The 17,343-nt window shown below is 53.2% G+C and overlaps 1 protein-coding gene across 5 annotated transcripts in view; it reads right to left on the reverse strand.

Moving 5' to 3' along the window:
• Positions 1-9,128: 9,128 nt before the first annotated feature.
• The window catches only part of RAP1GAP2 (RAP1 GTPase activating protein 2), a 60,091-nt gene continuing 51,876 nt past the window's right edge, over positions 9,129-17,343 (reverse strand). For 4 of the 5 annotated variants that reach the window (XM_062615629.1, XM_062615630.1, XM_062615633.1 and 1 more), the window contains 8 exons: positions 16,234-16,371; positions 15,757-15,875; positions 15,347-15,460; positions 14,790-14,907; positions 14,353-14,479; positions 13,104-13,183; positions 12,914-12,948; positions 9,129-12,501 (listed from right to left, as the gene is read on the reverse strand). In XM_062615629.1, the coding sequence (XP_062471613.1) occupies positions 12,940-12,948; positions 13,104-13,183; positions 14,353-14,479; positions 14,790-14,907; positions 15,347-15,460; positions 15,757-15,875; positions 16,234-16,371 (705 nt within the window). In that variant the 3' untranslated portion in view covers positions 9,129-12,501; positions 12,914-12,939. The remainder of the gene's footprint in view (positions 12,502-12,913; positions 12,949-13,103; positions 13,184-14,352; positions 14,480-14,789; positions 14,908-15,346; positions 15,461-15,756; positions 15,876-16,233; positions 16,372-17,343) is intronic. The other variant, XM_062615631.1, reaches the window with a different exon arrangement.

Here is a 17,343-nt window from a genome sequence, read left to right on the forward strand (position 1 = left end):
AAAACAATAAGAGAACAAGACAATATAATAAAAGAAAAGCTCTTGGTGGGTTTTGAATTAACTCAGTGGTTTTGCTATTCCCCTGCCATCTCCTGCCCCCAGCATCTGGACTATTTCTAGCTCAGTCATGGTCCTGCTGAACAGACAAGATGTTTTTAACCTTTCTGGGCAACAGCTTTGTGCAGTGAGTGCAGTTCCTGCTGCAACAGACATAAACTCCATGCAGGACAAGCTTATTTTAGGAGGCCTGGGCTTTAATATCACTCTCTGCAAACATAAAAGATCACAGTCTTCCACTCCCGAGGGGTAAAATGTAGAAATGAAATAACATATCTATTCAATATGTGAGTACGTTCAAACCAGCACTGCCACTTAACTTACATTCAGCCTTTGCTGACGGACAGCTAGGGTTTTTTTCTAACACGAACCTTCAAACAAAACCAAGACTGGGTATCTGCTCCTTTACTGCAGACCTGGAATGGCTTGAGTCTGTGATACAGATGAGTCTGGTTTTGAGCAGGATACTGCATCTCAAGGCAGGTACGTTCAATGGCTGTTGGTGTGGAGGCAGAGCAGGCATTGATGTTTGCCTGGGCTAGGGCAGTGTTTCAAAGCCTGGTGGATTCTGCACCGAAACAATGCCCACAGGTTTCCTCATTCCTTGTGTCTATGGGGTTGAAGGGATGCTTCACACTCCCCGGGAGAGCGCATCATCCTTTACTTGACACTCTGATGATAACACCATGGATGACCACCCAGTACTTCCATCCCTAGCTCTACAGGTTTATCCACAGTCATTTATTCCTCTGGCATTTCCTAACCTTTGTATCAGAGGGGTTTTTGAACCTTTCCTCCAAGTTCCAAGTCAGGAACATGAAACAAAGATGCTGAAGCTGCTGGGGAAAAGGTAAGAAAGGACCAAGAGCCCCAGAGAGAAACAGTTTCTACAGACTGCAGCTTGCAGAACGTGACCAGCGTGATGTGTAACTGGAACCCCCCCCATACACACACACACAGAGCAGGAAAGGAGCTGTAAAATATGCTGGGCAGGAAAATGAATGATCTCTGTCAACTATTTAAAAGCAATCCAGTAATGTGAACAATCAGGAGAGAAGAAAAATCAATGCACTTCTAACGGTGCAGAAATGGAAAACAAGCTGCATTTTACTTTGCAAAATCCATGCAAACAAACCCCAGCAGGTTAATTCTTGTCAGTAAAAGTGGTGGTTTCTTCAGCACCAGCCCCACCTCCAGAAGAGCTCTTTAGAGCCAGTGCTGTGCGCACTGACATCCATCCTACATCCCCACTGGTGCTAGCGGTGCACCATCATATCTTGATGCAGCCATTATGAGCAACTGTGGTTTATTCCCAACACATTTAATTTGGTTATAAAAAAGCCCACCAGGAAGACCTCAAGCAAAGCAGAGGGAGAACAGAGCACACCAAAGGCAGCCCAAGCTCGCCCTCTCCACCCCGGTTCCAGACAGCGCAGCAGAGCACAGAGAAGCAATGCCATCCTTGTCAGAGAAACCAGGCAATTAGAGGCATGACTGGAGTGCCCCGAGTCAGCCTTTTCTATGCTCCAAATTGCAACCAGCTTCTGACTTCAGGTAACAGAGGGGAAATGGCACTGGGAGGTTAAAGGAAGCAATTTCTGTAGCAACTCACAAGGTGTGGGGGCCCTTCCCCGAATGAGGCTGATGGAAACTGCTTGGAGGGGGGGTATAACATGGGGAGCAATCAAAGGGGAGATGGATTAGTGGGCAGAGCACAAGGCAGCAGCACAATTTATCACCCTGCTCAGCACTTCACAGAGCTGCACAATTTGTCTCACAGATCTCGGTACCATGCGTGCACAGAAAGACAGATCTATCAGTTCTCCTTCCCAAACCTTCCTCTCCTATTGGACATAGGAAATAGAGCCAGAAACATCATGGAAATTCAGGTCTTCTGCTCAGTTGATTTGCAGGCAAAGACAAATGCGAGGGGAAGGCTCTGAAATGCTGTTCTGAAAGCCCCATACCAGTGGGATGCTGTGGTTTAGGATGGGTCCAGGAGCCCATGTGGTCCCTCTGCAGGGAGCTGACCCTCCGGGACACAACCAGAGTCCTCCTTGGACCTGCCCTGAGCTCCTGGGTCCCCCCAGCAGAAGCTGGCCAGAGTTGGGGGGTTCTCCCGCTCACAGCCATGTGGGGCAAGGGGGCACAGGCACCCCTCAAGCAGCACCCTGATGGCAAACACGGAGGAGCGCAGCATCCCCGTGCGTAACACCGACAGCACGCCCACACTGGAGGGATTTAAAGCCAGACTCGTTGGTTCCCAAATTTGCACAAAAATTCCCACAAATGACAGCATCTGGGGAGGTTGCAAAGGAAACCTGAGCACCGTTAGGAAAGCGCCGCCGCCGGCTCCAGCTCCCTGGGAACACGCCCTAAATCACAACCATTCCCTTCCCCAGAAGCTGCTCTCGTGAGTGGGATCCGAGGTCTCCCAACACCTCCAGCATCACGCAACTTCCCCATTTCAGTCAAGCACGTGCGCTCCGAGCCCCTGCAACTGATTGATGCCCGTGTTTCGTGCATGATCCCATGCTCCTGCATGCTCCGGGCCGATTCCAAGCAGAGCAGCGGCAGGCAGCGGGTGCTCCTCTGCTGAGGAGCTGCTGCCACTCTGTGGCTCCTGTGTGGTGGTCTGATCCAGCCTGAGCCCACACAGCACCGAGACACCACGGTCTGGGTCTGTTTCTGAATGAGGCACATCACCTCCATCCCCCCGCATCACTCCTGCTGTCCACACAGATTAGACCAGCTGCAAAGAGCCTTTAACCTGGTTTAAGGCAAGCTGGATTCGGGTCCTGCACATTAACTGGGTGGGCAGTTATAGAATGAGCCTTCATCCTGAGGACTTGCACAGTAAGGAGGAGATGGCTCTTGGCCACACAGCCAGGGCCACCAATGCACTCTGTTTAACAGAGTTAGTGCAGTGGACACTTAAACACAGCCAGCAGCTCAAACAGCAGTTCCTTCCCTGTTAGCACAAAGAGGGATCGGCATTTTTCCAACACAGACTGCGGGAGCTGCAGCCACGGACCCCGTCCTCCACAACCACCACAGCAAAACCTTCCATGTCCCAGGCAGGATTCCTGGGCTATTTCCTTCAGGAAACCCAAAATGAGAAGCTGCTTGCACCAGTGGACCAGGCATTAGGTCAGAGAACCCTTGCCATGTGCCAGGAATACAGCGCCCGCCCCAGCCCATGCAGTCAGTGGTCATCAGCAGGGACACAGGCAAAGCACCACCCAGCACCAGGAGATGAGCTGCAGTGTGCGAGTCTGAGTCTCCTGACAAGTGTTCTTGATTTCCCCTCCTCATTCCTCCCCTTTTCTTTTTATAGCTTTGCTTCTTTGCTGTCTCCCATCCTCACGCACTTAAGCAGTAAATTGAGACGACAGAGAAGACATCTGAACAAACAGCTTCTCCCACTTCCAAAATAAGCTCTAAAGCTCTTAGAGGTACTCCAAGCACATTGTTTTAGATAGCACATGCTAAGGGGAATGACAGCAGCACCGTTTAAGGCACTTTGACAGCATGGGTCAGGTCCTGAAAGTGCTTGTGCAAACACCACAGGAGTGTGTCCTGTGAAGGAGAGCAGGAATGACTCCTTCACTCATCCCTTCTGCAAGGGGGGAAATGCATCAGGAGCATCATCTCCATGGTGACAGCAGGGATACAGTGGGGAGGTCTCCAGGAAATACTGGGGTTGGTCAGAACTAGTGCAGGAAATGAGGCAGCTGCAGAGAAGCCCTCGCAGTTATTCAGCTGGAAGCAACGGTTGAAAGCGAAGTTGCCAAACCAACGGGAGCTTCTCTGGAAATCTGGGTAAGAGACCAGGGGCCGAGGCTGGCTGGGCCATAGGCCCTATGAAGGACATAGGCCATTGCCCTTCAAGGGCATTTGTCCTCAGGCTGATGACACCAGCAGAAAGCACTGAGAAATGGCCACAAACACACAAGTCCCAAGCCCCCTCTGCTGCCCCACGTCACACCTCTCCATACACCCCTGTATCCCGATGGCTTCCTGAAGCAGCCGAGGCAGCAAAAATGGGAACACCATTTCTAGGAACAGAGCCATGCCTGTGTCCTGGGTTCAGCAGTAGCAGTCATGTTAAACCACGACAGCCTGTTAAACCAATAAAGTGATGTGAATGGCAGAACGACTGCTTCTTCCGCATATGGCTCCAAACACTGAAGAACTGCCCTGCTTAGGAGCAGCGATGGTGCAGTGTCAGAGCAGGGGAAGCCTCAGCGCAGTGATTAAAGCTGAAGAATCCCGCAGCTCAGGGTAACTGCCAATGTCCTCTCATCATCCCGCTATGTAATGAGAAATCTATTCTTTATCTCCTTCCCTTTCACTCCTTAAACTCAACATATTGGCATTTCTAATTTTGCAGGAGCTTTCTGCAGAAGGAGCCCTGTGCAATGCATGCGAAACATCACTGTTTAAATAGGACAAACGATGCATGGCCAGAGACATCAAATAACCACCCACCTATCGTTTGTGCAAACACACCAGCCAGTACTGATGGGCACAGACCCTGTCTCTGCTTACCCTGAGTTTTCAGGGCTGCGCCACCCTACATCAGAGACCAATTCACCCGCGGAGCTCACACAGCTCTGTGTTCCGCACCGACTCCCACCGGCCCCTGAAGTCCGTTCAAAAGCTCTGCGGGTACAGGCAGGAAAACCCCCACGTTCCACAGACCTGAGCAACCCTGACTTCGGGTCGGGACCAGCTCAGGAACCCCTCCTGCTCCCGTCACCCTGTGAGTTCACCCTCTGCCGGAGCCGCGCAGGACCCGGCCCGGGGCTGCGCTGCCTTTCCTGTGCTTCCAGCGCCACCTCGTGGGCAGAAGCGGGAACCTCGGCTTCCGGAGCTCCAAGGAATCCGACCGGACCGTGTCCCCCCGCCCGAGCGTGGAGTCAGCCGGTGGCGGAGGCAGAGGCAGACCCGCACCGGCGGCAGCTCAGCAGCGCCTCCGACACCCGCAAGTGCCAAACCCTTCTCATTTTACAGAGCACATCAGCTCCCCTGTGCTCCCCATGAACCCACAGAGATGCTGGGATGACACCCAACAAGTGACAGAAACGATCAGCCCCTAGGATGAAACCAAAATGAAGTGTTAACCTGGCTACAAATGCCAAACCCTCTAGTTAAATGAATTAATGGGACCATCAGTAAATTATGTGAGCAGGGGTGGCTGCTCTTCTCCTCTCTGTCAGCCCAACTCTTTCCCCAGGGAAAGGTTTGGAGTGATTTTCAGTTCCCTCTGAGTGCCCCAAGCTGCAGCCTATGCTGTGGGATGCACACCTCACCCACCAATATAACCACATAAGTTGCAGACAACTGCTGCGCACCCTCACTGGGAATGGCTTGTTCAGATTGGATCAAGTTCACTGACATGAAAAAAAAAAACAAAACACCAAAGCCCTAGGCTGGATTTCCTTGTCCCTGGTCCCAAATGTAAATGTTAGGACCAAACCTGCTCTGCATCAGCAGCTGCCTTGATTGCTTCTTTGGCCTGGGACTTCACAGAGGCCCGGACCCCCCATCCGTGGCAGTGTTCAAAGCCGGGTTGGATGGGTTTTGAGCACCCTGATGCAGTGAAAGATGTCCCTGCCCATGGCAGGGGGCTGCTCTTTAAAGTCACCTTCCAACACAAACCCAAACCGTTCTGACTTCATTCTGCTTTCCTAAAGCGGCTAGAATAATCACTTGACAAATTACATTTAGGAGGTTTTCCAATGAGTGCTATTCAGCATGATTATCTGGTACATATAGACGTCCATTAAAGAGACAGAAAAGATCTTACCAGCTTCCCTAATGGATGTACCAAACTGTTCTGCCAGATCTGATAAGCTCTGAAGATGATTCCCTGCAGCCTTAACCCCTTAACTGGGGCTGGATGCCAGTTCACACTTATGTTTGGTTATGGAGTTGCAATAATCAGCAAGGGATGCTCCTCACTGTTGCGTCTGTGACCCACTGAAGCCTCCCTGTAAGGCTTTAGGTAGGGTTTGTGCTATGCTTGCAGCACCAAAGCCTGCTTCATGTCTGCAGAGGCACCTGCAACTGAACACTCAAGTTCTGCCCTTCTGTGATCAGAGCTAGGGGCCCATGGCAGTGAGCACACACCTGCAAGAAGCAGAGAAGATGCTTGGCCATTAAAATCCCCCAATTGTCTTTCCACAATTCCTGCCTTCCAAGTAAAACCATTTCTCTCAGCTCCAGCTCGTGCACACATGCAGTCCCTTCCCAAATGCAAGCTGGGTGCTCTGATCTTGCTGCTATGGAAAGCTGGAGCAGGATGAATTAGAAACTCCAAGCAAACCACTAATGCCTTGTAAAGCACCAAGAAAGAAAGATCACCTCCGGGGAGGTAAGTTACTCAAGTCTATAGACAGCTGCATGTCTAAAGAAAGTACCTTAATTCAGTAATCCAGCAATAAACCTCAGGAGATAAATGCTGTAATGACTATTTATATTTTCCTCTCATGCCTGGATTCATTCTTGATTGGATCCTCTGTAGTTTGTAAGGAGAAAAGCAGCAGTTTCCAAGTGCCACTCATCATGTGTCTGCCTATGAGGATCCTGACTGGAGCATCTCAACTTCCAAATTACATGGAATAAGGCTGAGCTGTAAAATTGTGTACACAGCAGCTCATAATTGCAGCTACTGCTGGAATAAATCACAGTGAGCGTCAAACGTTCCAGGCCTGAACTGAAGAGGGCTCTTCAGCTAAAGTGGCCAGAAAAGCTAACCCCAAACCACAACCAGACTGAGCCCAGTGACCTCCTGGAAAGGACCTGCAGGATTCAGGTTTGTATTGTACCTAATACATGAGACTCCCAGCAGCTGAGTGCTCTCAAGCACATTACGTATGTTTTTGGTCCATCTCGGCTATAAAAGTGAACAATTTAGCACAGTTGCTATCCCCCAAATCCTCTGAAGCCTGCCTTTGGGTGGGTGGTTGAGCCACCACACTGTTCAATCTGCAAGCAGGTGCAGCAGCCTGTTCTCACTCCCTGTCTGCATTAATTACAAGCAGAGTTATTTGATGCCACGTGTGCTGAATGAACACACAGAATTATTTTACCAACCAATAAAATTAGAATCCCAGACTGGGCTGGGTTGAAGGGGCCTTAAAGCTCATCCAGCTCCAACCCTGCCACAGGCAGGGACCCCTTCCACTGGAGCAGCTTGCTCCAAGCCCCTGTGTCCAACCTGTCCTTGAACACTGCCAGGGATGGGGCAGCCACAGCTTCTCTGGGCACCCTGTGCCAGCGCCTCAGCACCCTCACAGGGAAGAGCTTCTGCTTTAGATCTAAGCTGACCTTCCCTGGTTTCAGCTTAAACCCATTGCCCCTTCTCCTATCACTGCAGCCCTTCTGCAGTATTTAGCTCCTGAACCTCTGTGATTATGCATCGCAGCCTACTTTTAAAAGGCTCCCAAGTTTACAAATAACTTAAGCTATCCTCTTAGCATACTGTAAGACAAAATACTTTTATTAAAAACCATGTTCTGACTTGCACTGAGGGTTACGCATACATTACAAAAGCTTATAACATCAAACAGCTTCTCAAAAGCATCAGCTTTCTGCAATGTACATCCATAGCCCAAACAGCAGATACTTAAACCAACAAAGCTTTATCACAGCCATGCCCATTAAGCCTTATCTACTTCTTGAGCAGCCAGAGCACCCCTGTGGTGCCTGCATGGGCAGCACTGCAGCTCCAGGGGCTGACAGCAGTTGGCACGTACCGGAGGGTCAGGGCAGGAGCAAGGCTCCGGCTCCCATCTCACCCCATGCCCTCGTGTTGCTGAGCCCCCACCCCTCCTGTGCGACCCCACCGAGAGATGCGCAGCTGCGAGGCTTGAACCAGCAGGAGGAGGAACCCGAGGCCGAGCAGCCCGAGACGCGCGGCTGCTGCAGCAAGGGCATCCCGGACCCATCCTGATGCAGCCGCATCCCGGTGCCGCCCGGGTGCACCCATCCATGGCAGAGAACAGGCAGCCAGGGCAGCACTGGGCACCAGGCAGGGCTGCAGGGACAAACCCCTCCCACACACCAGCTTCACCCACAGCTCCTGGCCCGCATCAGCCTTTTCATAGGGAAACAATGGATTTAAATGGATTTCTTACCACCGCAGGAGCTCTTCACTGGGAATACAGAGCCTCGGTGTCCAAGGCGAGAAATCATGGCAGCACTGAGCCTGGGAGCCAAGAGAGGGAAGGAAGCACCCTGACCGATGGCACTCTTGCACCCAGCCCCTTTTATAGCATCCCACAGGTGAAGTGTTAATTGTTAATCACTCAGGTGCTCCCCATCTGCCTCTTCATGGTGGGTGCTCATTAGCACTCCCCGGTGCACAGCTGTGCATGCTCCTCTCACATGTAGCCTTGCAATGATGTCAGAAGCAACACTGTGCAACCTTCTATTGCAATGAGAATTACGGAGCAGTTATTACCTCTGATACTGTCACATAAAATGAGCTGAGAACAAAGCATAGCAGAGCAGTGGCTCAGGGACAGGAGAAAGGTGAGTCCCAAGAATGCTACTTGTGCAGCATTAGACTGTGACCTACCCGAGTAACTGGGGTGACAGCCCAGCATCCGACTGGGTCATGTCCCATGGCTGTGCACAGAATGGGAGATCCTGTGGCCTGAGAGCCAGGGTTGCACCGGGAAACCATCATAGGATGACAGACAGTTTGAGTTGGAAGGGACCATCAAAGCTCATCCAGTCCAGCCCCCTCCAATGAGCAGGGATATCTTCAACCAGACCAGGCTGCTCAGAACCACATCCAGCCTGGCCTTGGGTGTCTGCTGGGATGGTGCTTCCTCCATCTGTATGGACAGCCTGTGCCAGGGTTTGTAAAGAAGCTGGGTCCTGCCCTGTTGGTTCAGTGGCAGCACTGGGAGATGTCCCAGTTCACAGCGTGCTGCACGGGGACACTTCTACTGCAGCTGGGACTTCATGGGAGCTCACCCAGGTCGGCCCCAGCCCATGCCACAGGGACAGTCCCAAGGAGCTCATTTAATGCTGTCGCTTTATGGCCATACAGAGCGTAGCACACAAAATATGTTATTTATTGTGAATTTTGCAAAGACACATTTAAGCAACAAAATATACATTTGTGAACCTTTAGTTTTATACATAACAAATACAATCTGCTACCATAGCAATAAATTAAATGTACATTATTTACAACAGACATAGGCCACCAGGAACTACAAAGCACCGCCTCTCTACATAAAAAATAAACTCTGTCAGATACATTTCTTCAAGATATATTTTCACTCTGTAAACTCTCTTCACATTCTAACGCTATAAATCCAGCATTTCCCTTTGCAGGATACACGCAGTGCTACATTCGTTAAAACATAATGCAAGCATGCTCTGGGACGGGGAATGACGGACCCGGCCAGCTCCAGCGAGCAGCAAAGCAACGTGAGCACGAGGTGCGACCTGAGGGTGCTGAGCGCTGACCTGCTGCTGGCTTGGAGCAGTTATCGGTGCTCAGCACCTCCTGCAGCCAAGCCAGAGAGAGGCAGACAGCTCAGCCCTGGTCAACAAGCCCATCCGTGCCAGCCGCCCCTTCCCCTGCCGCTGCTAAAGACCCTCAAAGCTCTGGAAAGAAACCGAGTTTGTGCTTCAGATCCTCCCTTTTCACTCAGAAAAAAAAAGCACTTTCATGTTGTGCTGGGGTGTAACCCTGTGCTTGGCTCTGTGGGGTATCAAGAGGGTGTAAGTACATGCCAAGAGCTTTCCTGAATGAAGCAGCAGCTCCAACCGGTGCCTGGGCTCACACAGGTGGTGGGGAGCTGGGTTCCACCTGCCTGCAGCACCAGCACTGAGGAGATGGACCCAGACCCAACCTGCCTCTGCCTCTCACCGGGCTCATGGACTGGTCCAGGCCAAGCACAGGCAGGCTGCAGCAGGAGCAGGGGGGAACTGAAACCCCAGCAAGGAGTGGAGCAGCCCCCCACAACACGAGAGACGCCCAACACAGCTGGGGGCTCCCCTGGTTCCCCCCAGCTGCATTCCGGAGCCCCTTCTGCTCCCTGTGCAAAGTCCTATAGAAGTTATGTGTACAATGGTGGGGATCAGAAAGGAAAATGCACTGGCCAATACTGTTAGTGTCAGTTGAGGATCCTTTCTTTTTATATATATATATATTAGATATATATATAAAATCCCTTTTATATATGTCTATATGTGTGTGTGTCACTTATAAGCACAAAACATTTTGCAGTATATATACAGGAACACCTTCACCCACTGCGGGAAGTGCAAATGCCTCCGAGGTTTAACACAACCACTGGTCAGTCCCAGCACCAGCGTGGGCTGAAAGGTGCACACCATGCACACGTGGCTGCAGGGAGCACAGGCGGAAACCACGCTGCGGCCCAGCCAGGACATGAGCTGTATGGCCCAGGGGCTGTAAGGATGCTGCAGCGGGTTTGTGCAGCCATAGTGAGGATGCTGTTGAAAACATCCCAGATCATCCAGGAGCTGCTGGCAAAGCCAGTGCCAGACCTCAGCTCCTGGCCCCACTGCCAAGGCAGGGACAAGCCCCACGCACTGCATCTCTCTCCCTGAAGCTCCACACTGTGCTGCTGCCTGTAATCCCATTAGAATAGTTCTACAGATCAACAAGGAAAGTCACAGTTTCAAGTAAAAAAACCCAAGCAAAACCAAAAATGAAACCCCAGCTGACAGTAGCCACTGCATCTTCTGCTGAAAGATCTCATGGAGATCAACACCCAGGCAAATGACGACGTCTACAGAATCAAGCAACTTCTCAGGGCAAAAAACAAATCCAAGACAGACCCTCAAAGCAAGTCGTTGCACCAGTCAGTGTTTCACTGCGGCATGAGAAAACCAGACCAAACGCTTCTAAGGGGAAGAACTGGGGACGGGTTTGAAAGTGCTACCAAAGCATCGTCAGACAGAAGTGCTGAACAGCAAAGTATGTGGGACCTGAGACATCTAGAGCGAGCTAGGGACCAGGCTAAGCACACGGTGCTTCTCTTCTAAAGAAAACCTCGAGATTTGAACTCTATTTAAATGCAGCTCAGTGAAAGCAGGAGAGTGTCCCCACTGGTGGTTATTGGTATTTACGAGTCCTGCACAGCCCACTTAGCGCCTGTGAAACTGTTCTCTGCCTTCCCACTAAGTCTTTTCCCCCTTTAATTTGGTTCCTCTGCAGCCTTTCCTTTCCAGATAAATGACGTGCACAAGTGGGAGCTCCGATAGGAACCTACCAGTGAAGTTATCAGATAGATAGCCCCATGCAGAGCCTCAGGGAGCAGAGCCGGCTCGGTTTGGCTTTGCTCTGGCCCAGGGGAGGTGATGGGAAGAAGGGAGGTGATGGGGAGGAGGGAGTTGATGGTTTGCTTCTACAAGCACTTCCCCCAGAGAGCCGCATCCTCCGGGGAGCAGCCACGGTGGCTGCCTGGGGCTGCTTCTAGGGGTATAGCTCTGCAGGCACCTCCTAAATCTGGCTGTGGGGTACTCGTGTGCCTCTGGGAGCTCCAGCCGTGTACAGGTAGCTTTGGCACCCAGAGTTCTGTGCTCATGAGGAATCATGAACTCAAAGAATTGCTTTCGCTTGAGATGGAGAACCTTATTTCATGGAGGGGTTTGCAAAGGTCATGGACAGTGGTAGGGGGCAGGGAGCATCTCTGCAGTGTTTCTTTCAGAAACCTGGTAAGGGAAATCTATGAGCAATGGGAAATTTATGGACAGACCTCAGTAAACTTTGGACAAAGTTCCATAAAAGAGCAAAAGGATTTCTTGGCATGTTGAGAGGTATTTTTTGGAAAAGGGCATTCCAGGGAAGTCACCTTGCAGAATCCATAACCCTCATCTTTTAAAATAAAGAAAAGCATGTTCAGAAGTAGCAGGACAGATTCTGCAAGGGGGGGGGGGGGGAAGCAGCCTAATGCCATCCAAATCACTGGAATTTTATGCGACCCAACCTATAAGGTAAAGCAGAGCCCACTGGGTGGATTCACTCTGAGTACCAGTGCTGGTATTTAGATATAGTACAGCTTTAGCTTTGGTTAGCCTTTTCCTGCGCCCGTGCTCAGTTTCAGGCAGGGAGAAAGCAGGGAGGTTGTATAAACCATCTCTGGAGCTGGCAAGAGAGGAGGCGCTGCCCTTGGTCACCAGCTCAGCGCAGGACCGGTTCACATGCGCTCCCTTGTGCCAGACACTGAGCACGTACGGAGCGAGGGGCTGCATCTGCCCAGCAGCTGCGGTGTGGGTCGTGAGCTGAGGGGGAGCCCGGGGGCCTGGGGAGCCGCTGCGTCCATGATGGGGGTTCACCTGGTGGGAAGGTGGCTGGGTCCTGCCGGGGCAGATCCCGGCGCAGAGGTGCAGCGCCCGCGCTTCCCACAGGATGGGGGAGTTTTCCCTTGGTGAAACAGAAATTCTCTGCAAAGAGAATAAAAAAGAGGATAAAAGTGTTGGAGCACAGAGCGGAGCGCAGCAAACCCCGTCCTCCTCCTGCAAACCCCGTCCTCCTCCTGCACAGAGCGGAGCGCAGCAAACCCCGTCCTCCTCCTGCAAACCCCGTCCTCCTCCTGCAAACCCCGTCCTCCTCCTGCACAGAGCGGGGTGCAGCAAACCCTGTCCTACACAGTGGCACTGATGGTCACAGACCTGTCACCAGCCTCTAGTTATTCTTACTCAGTGCTGCCCTCATCTTCCAAGGGCGTTTAGGATGCTCTAAGATCATTCTTGGTCACATATTTAACCATAGGCAGTGCAATTAGCCAGTGTTAGCTGCACACATCCCTGCCCACAGATGGGTCACTCTGCACAGCAGCGCATTCCGGACGCTCACCTTGTGCAGGGTCAGGACTCCTCCTGCTAATGGCTCTGATGAAAGAACAGAACAGGAGATGAGTTGCAAAGGAAGGGGTGAGAACTCGTGAAACCCCTTCCCCACCCTCACCCCAGCCCTGCCCCACAAAAGGGGATGGGCAGGATGCGGCCACGCTGCACCCCATCCCGCTGGAGCCACCGGCACTTACCGAGCTGGAGCTGCTGTGGCTGAGCTTGTCAAAGCGAAACTTGAGGTTTGAGCGGGGAGAGTTCCTGTTCTTTATATCTGCTGGTGGGAGGGGGAAAGCAAAGAGGAAAAACCATCGCTGTGAACAGGAATATCTGCGGAAGCACAGTGCTGACTGACACCCGCCAGCCAGGAGCTTCAATAAACCGCTGCACTGGTACCAATATTGAGTCTGTTTTGGCGGAATGTTTGGCAAAATCTGTACATTAAATGTTTTTGATGGAACAAATTGAGGCTTAATTACATTTCAGTGGAAATGCCACTGAAAAGGCTATGGGAAATGACTGATCCATATAATGTATGGGTGGATTTTCATGTTCTTGGCAGGAAAAATACAAAATAAACACTTTAAACATTAGAAGGGGCTGGTTTGATAGTTCAGAAAATCACTAATGAATAAGGAGGAGGACCTGTGGGGTGCTGAGACACAAAAAGCCAGACAGACTGCGCTCTGCAGCGCGGCTTTCCCCATGTTGTTCCAATTACAGAGCTGTTCAGGGTGGGACTGTGCCTCCCCGGCTGTTTCACAAACAGCTCCGATGTTCCGAACACCAGTCCATTCTGGTGGTGGTGGCTCGGCAGCGCTCAGCCTGTGGGGATCTGAGGGAAGGGGCGAGCGCTGCTCACCCCCAGCCCATTAACACAGGATGCACCTGCAAAGGGCCATTTGTGCCAGCTCTACCCTGTTGCACATGGTCCGGCTGGAGCCGGTGGTTGGCAGCAGGGTGATGGAGCCAGGACCAGGGGAAGCTGCTTGTTTATTAAATAAGGAGTGAGTCATGGCTGGGTCCTTGGAGACAGTGAGTTTCCACGACTACTGCACATGCCAGTTGGGGAGAAGGGAGGAAACAAAGCCGCAGCAAAAGCCACCTCAGCGCTCTCATTTAGAAGGGAAACGAATTCCCATGGAAATACAGAATAAAGCACATGGGGCCACCTCTCCAGAAGAGCCCATCAGAATCAGGGTTTAGGGATGAGCGAGGGCTTGTCCTGCATCCCGTATGGGGTGTCCATCCTGCCAGTGTGAGTGTGTCCAGTGCTTCGCCCCATCACCTTCAACAGCAGCCTGCAGCTCAGGCAAGCCTCGGAAGGGATTCTCCATCCCAGAGTCACAGACCCCATCCCGGAGCTGCAAACCCCATCTCTGTAAGACCCAGGAGCTTCCAGAGGCCCCAGCAGTGAAGGCAGTGCCGGTGCTGCCCATGACCCACCTGTGGGGCTCCTGCTCATGATGACGGGGGTGGCCGCAGCCGCCGCGCTGGGGCTCTCACTGCCGGGCGAGGCGCTGTACACAAACACGTCCTGCTTGAACGGTGATGCTGTGGAGGGCTGGCTCCCCTGCACCGGAGAGACCACGGCTGCATCCCGGCCACTGAGCCCCATCACCCCCCGCCATGGAGAGCAAGATGCTGGCCCCGTGTGCTGAGCACCACCCAGTGCACTCCAGGGCTCATGGGGTCTCCCACCCAGCTCTCCTCCTCCCTGAACATGGGAACAGGGTTAAACCCCTTGACGCCAGCGGGGCAGAGGCACCCGGGGGCGCTTCCTGCACACAGAGACGGCCCGGGGGTCTGCGGGCAGGGAGCTCAGGGCCATGTGGAGCTGCGGGTCCCAATCCCGAGCACGCCGCGGAGGGCTCGGTGCCTACCACGCTGTCGTACTCCTCCAGGGTCTCGCTCTCCCCCGCCGTGCTGCTGAAGCTGCTGGTGCTGGAGGAGGAGCGGGAGATGTTCGTCCTCCCGTTCTCTTTCAGCTTAATAAATGGCCTGGGAAGAGGCAAAACAAAACGAAGGGCATGGAGCTGTCTCTTGGGAAGCTGGGTCCTCGGGCCACGACAGCGGGGACAGCCCCTCCTGCACGCCCTGCAGCAGAGCAGCTCCATAGGGATGAACGAGTGGGGTGCTTCTGTAAACAACCACTTCCAAAAGCAGGGGTAGAGCGGTTGGTGGGAGCCGCCACAGAAACCCCAGGGGCAGGCTGAGCTCCCTGCTCAACCCCTGCCGTGAGGATTTAGCAGCCCTTATCAAATGCTGTTCTTTGCTCTTTCCAGCTATTTCCAGCCCATAAAGGAGCTGTGCTCATGAATCACCAGGATCCGATTTTTCCCCTCCCTGAATTTCAAACTTATTTACAGTAAAAACTGGAGACAGCTTTGTTTGACAGAGCCCCCAGTGGTCTGCTGGGCTGCAGCTCCCCCTGCCTCACCTGTCCTTGTTGGGGCAGATTTCAGGGGAGCTGGGGTTGGACGAGGTCTCAGACTTCATCTCTTGGGAAGAATGTCCCAAATCTGGTGTCTTCTGAGCGCCAGAAACACTGTCACTGGGGGCACAGAGAGACAGGTTGCATGAGTTACACAAGAGACTTAAAAAGGATGGTCAAATTATACTTCCTAACACCAAACGCTAAACTGAAGGAGTGACAGATGCTCGCCGGGTACCACCACTGCGATTTAAATCAGAGGGAAGGGATCCAAGACACAGTTCCTCGAACACGGCAAAGGCAGCTCTCGTTGCTGCCTTGTGTGGGAAGGGGAGGCTGCACCCACCGACAGCTCCCCTGACGTTTCAGGTGCAGCAGGGGTTTCTGTCCTTAGTGACGGGCGATGTCACACTCACCACCTCGTCCTGGTCTCCGCCTGGCTCTCGGACCCCGTGTGCAGGCGAGGGAACAGCCCCGAGCGGCGCTTGATGGGGCTCCTGGACTGGTTCTTGGCTGCAGCTGCTGGAACTGGGGGCTGAAAGCAGAGAGCAGGCCAGGTTGGAGAGCAAAGCTCCTTCCTACAGGCCGAGAAGACTGAACATCCTGTGGGGAATTACGATGCCTGCAGCTCTCATCTAGAGAACATGTAACACCAGAATCTCCTTCGTGTGTCGGGCTGAAGGCCCCAGGAAGCTCCTCTTCAGCTCTCCCACAAAACAAGCCCAACTTGACCAAAGCAGCGATAAAGTCACGCTGTGATCAGTGACCTCCTCGCCCTTACACTTGCTGCCCATGCAGGGACAGCCAGACCCCGTCAGCACACGCAGTGCCCTGCCAGGCCGGCAGGGACGGACGGAGGGACAGCGGGACGAGGGGACAGCGCCCGCGCTCACCGAGAAGGTGGTCTTGGTCACCTCGCCGCTGTTGTGTGCGATGCCACCGCTGAGGCTGCCCGGGATGCTGCTGCCGTGGTGCTTCTTCTGGCTGCCCACCATCGTCTCCATGGAGTGGCTGCGCACGCGGATGGCTCTCTGTGCCGGAAGGGACAGGGGACAGCAGGTCACCACCACCCTGACCCCAAAGCCCCTGCCCGGCCCCACATCTGCCCCAGGCGCATCAGAGACCTGGCCAAGCACCAGCACGCACCAGCAGTAACCTGGCAGGTAACAGCAGCCACATTGCACTGCGCAGCCCAAGGACAAGGCACCACGGGGCTCTGGGAGCCCCACAGCCACCAAGTGAACAGATTTCCCTCCATTGCCTCTGTGACACCACACGTGAGAGCCAAGGACTTCAGCTTTGGGACTGGAGAAGCAGACACAAACCCCAGCTTCTGCTCGACCTCCCAAACCCCTCAGCAGGAGCAGAGATGCGCACACCCCCCTGTGATTCTCCCTGGACCCGGAGAGGACAGATCCAACACGGAGCCTCCTGCCTGCACCTCTCCTGCATGCTGATGGACTCTCCAACCTGGCCCGAAACATCCCCAGAGCTGGAGGCTGCCCAGCTGCACAGCAGCACTTCTGCTTTCAGCATGCGCATGTTTGACAACCACATTCAGCCTGAAGCTCTGCTGCTGCTGGTTTGGCCCATCTATCTCTGTGTGAGACCTGGAGACGGCATCATCCCCAAGCAGCCACAGGCTCTCCCTGCTCCTTCCATCTTCATTTCTCCCAGTCAAGCAGCCCCTTCCCTCACCCTTCACGTCAGCCACGATCCCCTGGGCTCTGGACGCTTTCCTCCAGCCTGCCCTTGTCTGAGCCACGTCACCAAGTTTGGGCACAGCTTCTCCTGCTGCAGCCCCACTGCTGGACGTAGCAGAGCACCCACCACTACTGCTGCTGCATAGAACTCCTCTTGCAGCTCAATCCTATGGCCAAAGATCTGTGTCCCCCTGCCAGCCCCAGCCAGGGGATGCACTCCCCACACAGCCTGAGCTCATGCAGCAAACCGCAGCCTCTGCCCAGCTGCCCCGGGGTATCTGTGTCCATTTTGGCACAGGC

This window comes from Pezoporus occidentalis, unplaced genomic scaffold, assembly GCF_034315485.1.
Source record: "Pezoporus occidentalis ecotype Australia unplaced genomic scaffold, CSIRO_AGI_Poc_V1 ctg183, whole genome shotgun sequence".
In the NCBI taxonomy this organism is placed as follows: domain Eukaryota; kingdom Metazoa; phylum Chordata; class Aves; order Psittaciformes; family Psittacidae; genus Pezoporus; species Pezoporus occidentalis.